Raw genomic sequence first — 11,060 nt, 5'->3', positions numbered from 1 at the left:
CAGGTGCTACAATAACTTATTCAGCCTGTCAAGCTGTACTCCGTTAAACTCTTACCGAAACCTTCAGTTTTATCTTAACCTGCACTTGAACCCGTTGACAGCTTTCGGTCTACTTGTCCTTTTACACATTATGTTCGACCGTCTGGGTTTCGCTTAATGAAAATTGCCTCCTGCCGCCAGGGACCGCGCGGGCACACCTTCCATTGAAAATTAATAGGCTACTGCCACCTCTTAAGTTCAACTTAATTTCGTGGATTCTTATCGCGTCACCTTGGCACCATTTTGCGCTTTTTGGCGGGATAGCGAGCACCAATTCCCAGCTATCAGTCCGTAACCTAACGCTTCGTATATACATACGAGGAAACGCATATCTAAAATAAACGATATTTGAACTACTGCTACAGTACAGAACTGTGAGGTAAGACAGGACACCTTTAGCACTTAATATCATAAAACCCTAATCGCGTTTTAAACAATTATACCAACGGCCTATGGGAGTCGTGAGGATACGGTTTTATAATTCTTTCAATGTTCTTTGTTTACTACCAAATGGGACAAGAAAAAAGAATAAAAATGTGTCCCATCTCTCCCCCCCCACCCTACTATATACTCCTATCATTCTAACAAAAATATTTATAACTTATTACTAAATTTTTGGCAGTTATTACGCTGCTCGCAACATGTTTCCAAAACGCGCATTTTTATTCCTGCAATATTAAAAAATACCGCATACTCGTGCACATTCGTGTACAAATACCTTTCAGAACATGCATTTTTTATGTAATTTGTCAACCCAAAACAGCGATCAGGATGTATAACCAAATTAGGAGACATTAACGCTCTTTAATACAAACGTCCATGTTCTGCATTGATTTCACAACAAACGTTAATTTCAGTAATTTAACATCCATGTAAAAAACGGTCACGCCGTGCAGCTTGACCCCAACTGACTCTACTACAAGAGCATTGGTGCCCCGCCGTTGAACTGGCTCAAGTGTTTACATGTAAATTGGGCGGTGGTTCACTTGAGATTATGAACGGTTACTTGCCGGTGTAGTAATAAGCCTCGTTTCGCCTTAACCAAAAAAGCATATCCGTACAAGGCGCCTTACCACAACTCAACGGTGCAATTTAAGGTACTGAACTTGCAGTTTCGGCGACATCAGCAGAGCTTTACTGTTGGACAAATTTATTACAGTAACGTTGGGATGTTAAACTAATATCATACCATTTTATACACACATCAAGCATGTACGACTCTGTACGTTAAAAACTCGTTATCAGGTTGGATTTTAATCTAACTCAACCTAAAGCGCGCGAGTCTTATCTAATGTACAAATTAAACAGTAGCTGCTGCCCCGAAATGCGCCTACACAACTGCATTCAACTGCGAGCTGGCCTAAGGTTGCACAGATACTTCACAAATGCCTTTCGTAACGCACGCTATGGTCCTGTGTTATGGTGAAACACCAGCTTCGGTTTAAACACTGGCTGTTATCAGTAGCTATACGGCAGGAAGCCAGCTATGACGTAACTTCCTTTCGCGGATAGCTCCCGATCATCGAGTATTCCGACTGTTGACGCCGCGAAGTGATTGTTACGTCATAGTGCAGGTTTGAGACTAGGATTAGCCGTAAAAAGGAACACGAACGGGAAACGAACGTCACATTTGTACCCCACATCCTACAGCGACTGTAAATATAGATTCCAGCGTGCGATAAATAAGCGACACAGCGGAATAAATTACATAAATAACCCAGAATTCCTGTACCGCAGTTAAACAATACACGATTTTAACAAGATCCTTAAGGGTGATTGTAATATTGCTATTAAGATATGTGTAGTGGTGTGGGGGAAGATAAGACACCTTTTCATAGTAATTTCTTGTCTAATTTGTTAGTAAACAAAGAACATTCAAAGAACTATGAAACCATATCTTCACGACTCTTATATAGACCGATGTTAATTGTTAAAACACGATCAGGATATTTTGATTTAATGTACTAAAGGTGTCCCATCTCCCCCCACCCTACTATATATATATACAGAAACTCCGAACTAAAAATTGCGAATATAAACTAAATAATTGTTTTTTTTGAATTTCTATTTTCAAGTTCCTTGTTATGAAAATCCCTGGTTACTTGGTTCTGATCTGCACTCAACCACTATTAAAGCAGTGCTCAAAACGAGTCCTTCACGCTAAATCCCAACCGCTGTTTTAACTTGTTAAAGCGAATGGATTTTTGAAGCGTTTGCAGCCGCCTTGTTGATAATTTAACCGCAATGACGTAATACCAAATCGGTTTTACGTCTGCAAAAAGTGACGAATTGTCGACGTGGGGAAATTGATTCATATACCCATGGCGACACATAGCAAAAATCCCGCGTATTTGATATGCTACATGCTGAGATTTAAGTTACCAATATTTTCCATTTATTTTAAGGAATATTTTTATACTCAGATTGAAATAATGACTTTTAGCGACTTTTGTAGCAGTTTTTTTGGTTTTAATTTGCATTAAAACTGAAACCCGTGCACGGAAAATTTAAATACCTTGCAGTTACGTTTAAAAAAACGCAAAGGTAGCGCAAAATTGCAACACATAATAACTTACAACCACTAAATAAAACACATGTTTAGGTATTCTTATAGTAGCGTCGGGGAAGATGTGACACCTTTAGCACATAATATCCAAATATCCTAATCGTGTTTTAAACAATTAACAACGGTATATGGTAGTCGTAAGTATCCGGTTTTATAATTCTTTGAATTTTCCTTGTTTACTACCAAAATGGACGAAAAATATGTGTCCCATCTACCCCCACGCTACCATAGAAACTCTGGACGGCAAACTTCTTATTGACAACTGAAAAATCTATGAACAGGTGTATTTTGCTTTTTAAAACTAAATAACGATATCATTGCCACGATTTATACAAACAGCTTACACGTTCAACAACATAAACGTTAAAAATCGAGTTTATTTTAAAATGAATTCACCAGAACAATCTCTAAGTCGTTTTAATGTCGCATGCTCTGTTTGCACCGTATTTAGCCTTCTTAAAATGCTCTGCTAGTGCAGTGGTCAGTTATACTAGCACGATGTTCCAGGTCGTGAACCTAATACGCCTTAAATACTTCGGCATTTCCTTTACGTAAATTAACTCCAAAAATGCTTCAATCGCCTTCTATAGACCTCTCCACGACCTGAACCCACATAGCACACTTTGTTTCCACGCACCTGTCAATCAAACTCAATCCGAATGACGTCAAACGGCGTTACTCGCTCGGACCAAACGGTAATATTTCATTAATCACCAAAACGCAAACCAATAACATAAAAACACCAATTTCGAGCGGCAGTATGACTCAACCCGCATAACAAATCAATTCGTTCAAATCACGAAAACATGTACATTTGCACATTTTGCAGAATCTGTTTTTGCATTTTTCCAGTTCTGTTAAAATCAGAAATGTTCACCGTTTTTTGGTATACAGCAAATCACACAGTATGCAATAAACATTAAAAGATTTTAACATAATTTGCAAGTTCCCTTTCGCCATAACGAAAGGATTACACTGCAATTTCTCGTTTCCTCCAAAAAAATATGTATTGTAGGGTAGTAGGGGAAATGGGACACCTTATCATTCTATTTCTCGTCACATTGGGAAGTAAACAAAGAAAAATTAAATATTTATAAAACCGTATCGTCACCACTTCCACAGACTGTTGTTAATTGTTTAAACACGATCAGGACATTTTGTGCTGAAGGTGTCCCATCTTCCCCCACCCCACTTTATCCACACAAATCCACTACCGGAAAACTTCACATTACTCTTACACTAAACCTCACACACGCCGCACCACTCGCTAAATCCTGTTTCATTTAAACCATGTTAAACTACCGAGGGCCTGCTTTTCCTCAGCTTTACTCGAATACCGATTTTCCTTTTACGACGTGGGCAAAGTACCGCTACAGACCGCTACACCGCAGCTACAAATCGAACAACAGTATTAATTTTTAACTCATGCCTGCCCTGCCGATCAATAAATCTGTCAAAAAACTCAATAAGAAAAATTTGTAGCTCGTTTGCACTTTATTAACACAAACCACAACGCAGTCAAGCTGTGCCGCATTCCAAAGCCGCTATAGCTGTATGGCTGATGCGGCCGGCGCTGTACATCTGATGTATTATTAATTGAATGCGCCTCTGATTAGATCCAAAGGCTCGATTCTTCACAGACAAAATAAACTCTCGTATCTTCGCACCCATCAACACATTTGTAACTTCCCAGCGCGTCCAAAGAATTCGGATAATTTGAGACGTTACGCGGCAGATGTTTCAGTTCACGTTACTGACCCGCTACATTGTAGTTTCGATTTTATGTTTTTTTTTCACAGACAAAGTTTTCATATTATTTTCAGAAACTTTTGTCTCGAATAAAGCAGTAAAATCTAGCAACACTCGCAGTTTATTAAATGTTTCGTGTCCTATAGACATTCACTTCTTTATATAGTAGGGTGGGGTAAGATGGGACACCTTTAGCAAATATATTCTAATTGTGTTTTAAACAATTAATAACGGTCTATGAAAGTCATAAGGTAACGGTTTTATAATTCTTTAAACGTTCTTTGTTTACTGCCAATTTCGACGAGAAGTAGAATAAAAAGGTGTCCAATCTTACCCCACTTTACTTTACAACATGTTTTTACCGTGTCACCTACTATACTTAGATTCACACACACTTGTCTTTTGGATGCACACAAGTGCATTTACTAGATCCTCACGTGCGAAGACTGCTGTTGTTATAAAGTCGGCAGACACGCGTCTACTTTAAGCTACCTCTTTTCCCTTTCAATAATGCATAGCGTTTTTATAATGTTGTAAATTCGACTCCCGTTCCCGGCGCACGGGAATTCGTAGTAAAACTAAGAAAAACTTCGTCTGCAACGTAACTACATTGCGTGCTGGTCCTTATATTTTCCCGTTACAAAAATATGAGAAATTCTCGTGAGGAGAATGCATCATACGCGATTTCACGGCATACTGTGCAACAACGGGGCTTCGACCGCCGCGATTTCTTTTACCATTCTCACTTTCTATTTTTTGCAACCAGATGCTAATCACTGTATACTAATATGATTCCCAAGGAGAATTTGTTGCCGGCAACCACACACCACCAGCAACGGATGTTTGCCGATTTCATTAAAATAGTAGCCAGATGCTGCAACCTGCGCCGTATAAATAATTAATTGACAATGTGCGAATTTATTCAAGAAATCACCACACGGGTTCTAATTGCGTGCACAAACATCCAATTTACCAATGCCTAATAAACAACAACCGACTTCGGCGCCTTCTGCGAATTATACAATTACACTTTCTCGAATACGTATAGAAAAACGTTTGTTACTTTTGGTATTTATTCCTATGACACCATTGAACCATCTGACGTAAAAACAGCCATATGCCTTTCCCGCAAGAACGGGTTTTGAGGCATACTCCCCGTTGTAAAGGCGGCAATCTAATTCCCAACGGACTATACCTTATCAAGGAATGCCTACGATCGTTGCAGACACGCCGCAGAGGTTTTCTGACCACCCAGAACCTTCAGAAAGCATATATATAGTAGGGTGGGGGAAGATGGGACTCCCTTTAATTCAATTTTCTCGTCTCATTTGATAGCAAATAAAGAAAATTCAAAGAATTATTAAACCGTATCCTCACGACTCCCACAGACCGAGGTCATTTGTCCAAAACACGATCAAGATATTTAGATATTATGTGGCAAAGGTTTCCCATCTTCCCCACCCTACTATATACTGAACACCATTTCCCAAAATTCTGCAGTTTTTTTGCCACTTTTAAACCCTACTACTAAAAGCGGTCTATGATAACGTACACAGACTGACACTTTCTTGGCAATTTCAACCACCGGGAATACGCTACCAATCTACCGCTGCCAAATTAATCTTCGTCCCAATAAATAGTTTTTCAGAAACTTTTACGCGCTAGCATCTCTCCCATCAAAAGTTTCCCATTGAAGTTCCGCGTAACAAAACCGCACGCCAGTAAAGGGCTGTTTTGCTGCCTAGAAGAGCAAATACTTGCTACCAGCTTGATTTACAATCCAACGCGGACGTCGGACCTTATGAAAATCGAACTTATTTATTTAGCGATTGCGTAAACGCCACTTTATTAGCAAAGCGTATGAACTATAGCGCATTCCGAAAGTACACGAGATATTGCTATTTTTCTCTGTTTACTACTCTGACTATAGCTACTGCAGGCCAGGAATTTTATGGAAGTGATATAGTAGGGTGGGGGGAGATGAGACGCCTTTCGATTCTATTTTTTCGTCTAATTTGCTAGTAAACAAAGAACATTCGAAGAATTATAAAACCGTATCCTCACGACTCCCATATACCATTGTTAATTGTTTAAAACACGATCAGGATATTTGTATATTACGTGTTAAAGATGTCCCATCTTTCCCCACCCTATTCTGTATATCTCATACAGCGTGCGTGTGCAACCAACTATCATTTAAACTTCTTCAATAATTAAAACCTTTCGGAAGATTCAAAACGCTTGGTATCTAAGTATTATGTTGCAAAAAGCCTTTGAAAATAGCCTGCAACTAAATAACCTTACGATATCATACACTACCCCAAAAAACTGTATTAAAACTAAGGTAGTAGGGTGGGGGGGAAACGGGACATCTTTAGTTTATAGTATCCAAACATCCTGATTGTGTTTTAAACAATTAACAGCGGTCTATAGGAGTCGTGAGGATACAGTTTTATAATTCCTTGAATATTCTTTTTTTTGGGATGAAATGGGACGAGAAAATAGAACGGAAAGCTGTTCCACCTTCCCCCGCCCTACTATACCATCGTTCATATATTCATTCTTCAACTTTTGCTTTTGTCAGATTGCCAAGAGCTGTATAACCTTGGATACACAGAATCTGGCGTGTACAGGATCCACCCATGGCAGTCACGTGAAACATTTGAAGTGTTTTGTGAGCAGAATTACTATGGAGGTGGGTGGACCGTCATTCAACGACGCCGAGATGGAAGTGTCGATTTTAACAGAGATTGGAACGATTATGCACTCGGTGAGCTTAATTGGTTAACATAAAATAACTTTTTAATGTAGTAGGGCGGGGGGAAATGGGACATAGTTTCATTCTATTTTCTCATTCCATTTGGCAGTTACAAGAACATTCAAAGAATTATAAAAACGTATCCTCACCATATAAAAAATTATAAAACCGGGTTCTAGTAAGTACATCAAATAGGTAACTGGGGCACCCTTTTAAAAGTAAAAGAACATTTTTTAAAAAATATTGCGAAAATATGTACGGGCCCGCATAATATAATAACATTGGACCGGAACCTTATATATACACGAGGTTTAATTGTTATAGGCGTTATTTATTTATGCTTTTGCTGCATTCATAAGAATACAGTGTATTCGCATATATATAGCCGTTTTTGTAATATAGTAGGGTGAGAGGAGATGAGACACCTTTTGCACATGATATCAAAGTATCCTGATCGTGTTTTAAACAATTAACAACGTTCTATGGAAGTCGTGAAGATACGGTTTTATAATTCTTTGAATGTTCTTTGTTTACTACCACATGGGAGGAGAAAATAGAATGAAAAGGTGTCCCATCTTTTCCTACCCTACTGTATTGTCTTGTAACCGTTTGCAAACCTATTAGAGTATTAGAAGAACGAAGGGTATATTGTTAGACTGCTCACATAAAACCCATTAAATGGAATTAATATCAAAACCGATCGAAATTGAATCCACATATTCGCATATTCGAGTCGTTTAATGCAATGCTTTCGATTTCTGTATAGCAAAATCCTTTGATGCGATTTCTTTGGGGACGAAATGAATTGCGCATGTTTCGTAATGCTCGTTAATGTGACAACCGATTTGACAGTTGTATGCATTATGCACGTTTCAAACATGAGCTCTGTTCACTGCGGGGCATGCGGGTACAAATGTAAATGCGCAGACAGCGAGTGAGATATTGATTTGAATTATATTATTTGATCAGGTGGCTATATGGTACGTTTAAATTAAAATTACAACTAACATTCTTTTCATAAAGAAAAGTGGTGATTGTGGGGGCCACTAGCCCAGTTTTGATGGGTTCGAGGCTCGGCGCTGCTACTATTGTTGGCTTCTGTCTTCTTGGGCAATACGCTTAACAGCAATTGCGCAAATCAAGTAATCTTTATTAGTTTAATGGGTCGTCTAAATTGTCAGCTATCACATGTTACAAATATACGAAAAATTCCACTCAAAATAATCACGTACAAGAACACACGTGGTAAATCGTAAGCTGACGCAAAGGTATGAAACAGAACAACATATAACAAGTTATAACGTGTTGTTGCTCCGCCACGCGAGTATGAATAAAGTACATTCATCCATCCATCCATCCATTCATTCATTCACAAACAATGAACTACGTTTTTGACGCATATAATTGCCCATAAAATAGACTGTTGTTTCGCGGTAGAGTTATCCCAAAATATGATATACAAATTATACACAAACACATTTTTTATATAAATATACGCGTTGGTAAGAACTTAATTGTGATGTTATCGCATCCCTAACGTACAAGGCTTGAAACCAATGGTTAGTTACAAACAGAGCTGTAGCCACCACAAAACGGGGTGGAGATGCATTAGCAGTTTGTTTACTTTTCTTTCAAAAATAAATATTATATACGGAATTATTTTTTGCAATGCTTCAAACTCCAGAAATGTAAAATACGCACGTCTCCAAGCATATATATATATGCCGTTATATTACTATTATAGCTATACGTTATAATATTATGCAATCAAGGCAGATAAAAAAACAATTACGGGTATATATAGAGAAACAAAATAAGTTATTATTATTATTTGCAAATGCAACACAACGCTGATAGAAACTTACCGACGAAAAGATGGTTATACCCGTTTAAATTGCCACAGTTTGCAAAAATGGACAAGCTCGTTCAAGAATTATCTGAGAGGTACAGATGGACCGCCACTATTTATAGAAAAATATTGCTTCCTTCTGTTTGAACAGATTTCGTTTTCCCTTTTTGCCGATCAATACAAAATAATTAAAAAAGAGAAAAAGCTTAAATTCATTTTCTATTACATCAGCTTATAGCTTTACTGTGTCCGTTTTAGATTATACAATGGAAAATACTAACTGGTACGCAGCCGTAAATCCTGTTTAATTCAACCAATTCCTCTGTTATACTCGAAGAGTAGGGGGAAGATGGGACACCTTTATATCCTATTTTATCGTCCAGTTTAGTTGTAAACACGGAAAATTTGAAAAATTATAAAACTGTATCCTCACGGCTCCCATATAGACCGTTGTTAATTGTTTAAAACACATTCAGAATATTTAGATATTATGTCATACCAGATTATTTAGATGTCATGTCCTAAAGGTGTCCCATCTTTCCCCACATAACTATATATGTGATTGTTAACGTTACAATAGCAATTATTTCACGTAGGATTCGGGGAGCCATCCGGCGAATATTGGCTTGGGAACGAAAATATTCACCAATTGACAAATCAAAACACTTTCCGTCTGCATATTGTACTGCTGGATTGGGCGGGCAACCGAGCATATGCTGAGTATGAAGGCTTTCGTGTCAGTAGTTCCAGGGATTACTACAGCGTGAGGTAGTTTTATGTTTAAACATAGCAGAATGGGGAAAATGGCACAGGGGTGGATGGGACATGGTGAGATATGATACTTTTAAAAAGGCCGTGGCAAAGTGGTTATAGCGTGCCTGTCTGTAACCCAGAGGTAATGGGTTCACGGCTCGACTATTGGGGGCGTATGTGGCCTTGGGAAAAACACTTAACAGAAATTGCTCCAACTAAGTGGTCACATACATGGTATAGCTTATAAGCTGGAATGAGGTGTATGAAACAAAACACCCGTGTTATAACGATTGTCGTTTCCGGGCACGCGAGGATAAAGTAAGTTACATTCATTCATGAACATTTTAGTATTTGTTTAATAAATTAGGTTTTATAAAAAAAGACTTCGCTATCTTTACGAACAAAGTAGGCAGGGTATGGAGTTTGGGGAACTACGGGAAACACAATGTAAAAAACTAAATATGTGGTAAAACAAATCTGTGGCAAAAGTATAGATAACAGCATACTGTATAGATCAATTTAAACTGGTATAAGCTGTAGTATCCAAAAACAAATAACTTATAAAAGTTTAAAACACGAATTTCGTATATATATGTATATATATGTGTGTGTGTATTGATTTATATATATATATATATACCGGTAAAGAGCAGCTGTATATTCTATTTACAAACCAAGGCCTACATCTAATCTATCAGTATTTAGATTTCGAGTTTCCTTTTATTACAAAAACAGCTGAAATAATCCACACGTGTGTGGCGTGTCACAAATTATAGACAGGTGCAATTTAGAAGGTCTTATTGGTAAAGATTTAAAACGAATTTCTGAATCGTCAACTGTAAAGAACTTGTACATAAAATTATACTGCATAAGAATTCATATAAAAAAAATTTAAACTTTTTTTGTGAAATTTCACTTAAAAGGTATGGGTTCGCAAGGCTTATCGCTGTTACCATTGCGGGCGTATATATGTGTCCTTGGCCAAGACACTTATGACGGTAATTGCTCCATATAGTCACTAATGGGTTGTATAAATTGTTAGTCATACATTCAAAATAAGCAAAAAGTAATTACCCTAAAATAGCGTCATTGGGGTGCAATAATAGCTCGCATAATGACACGAGGTGTATGAAACAGAACAACCGTGTTATCACGACTGTCGATTTTTTTCACGCGAGGATAAAGTTAGGTATATACATTATCACACGTTCAGTTTAAATAAATTTGCAAACACCTGTTTTAAAAAAAACAACACATTTTTAACCATTAAACACGTCCAGTTGTATATGTTTTAATTATAAAACCAGGCCACCTTTAAGCAAATTTTCACTTTACAACATTTTTCG

General features: G+C 37.7%; 1 protein-coding gene across 1 annotated transcript in view; it reads left to right on the top strand.

Annotated features, from left to right (window-relative positions):
* Positions 1 to 11,060, top strand: part of LOC100177224 (angiopoietin-related protein 7) — a gene marked incomplete in the record, with an annotated part of 25,077 nt that overhangs the window by 12,899 nt on the left and 1,118 nt on the right. Inside the window, 2 exon segments of the mRNA XM_002121428.5 lie at positions 6,939 to 7,124; positions 9,558 to 9,729. Of these exon segments, the coding sequence (XP_002121464.3) occupies positions 6,939 to 7,124; positions 9,558 to 9,729 (358 nt within the window).

This window comes from Ciona intestinalis, chromosome 10 (genome assembly GCF_000224145.3).
Source record: "Ciona intestinalis chromosome 10, KH, whole genome shotgun sequence".
Lineage (NCBI taxonomy): Eukaryota > Metazoa > Chordata > Ascidiacea > Phlebobranchia > Cionidae > Ciona > Ciona intestinalis.
The sequence above is the reverse complement of the archived record's forward strand: the minus strand, read 5'-3'. Positions and strand labels throughout refer to the sequence as shown.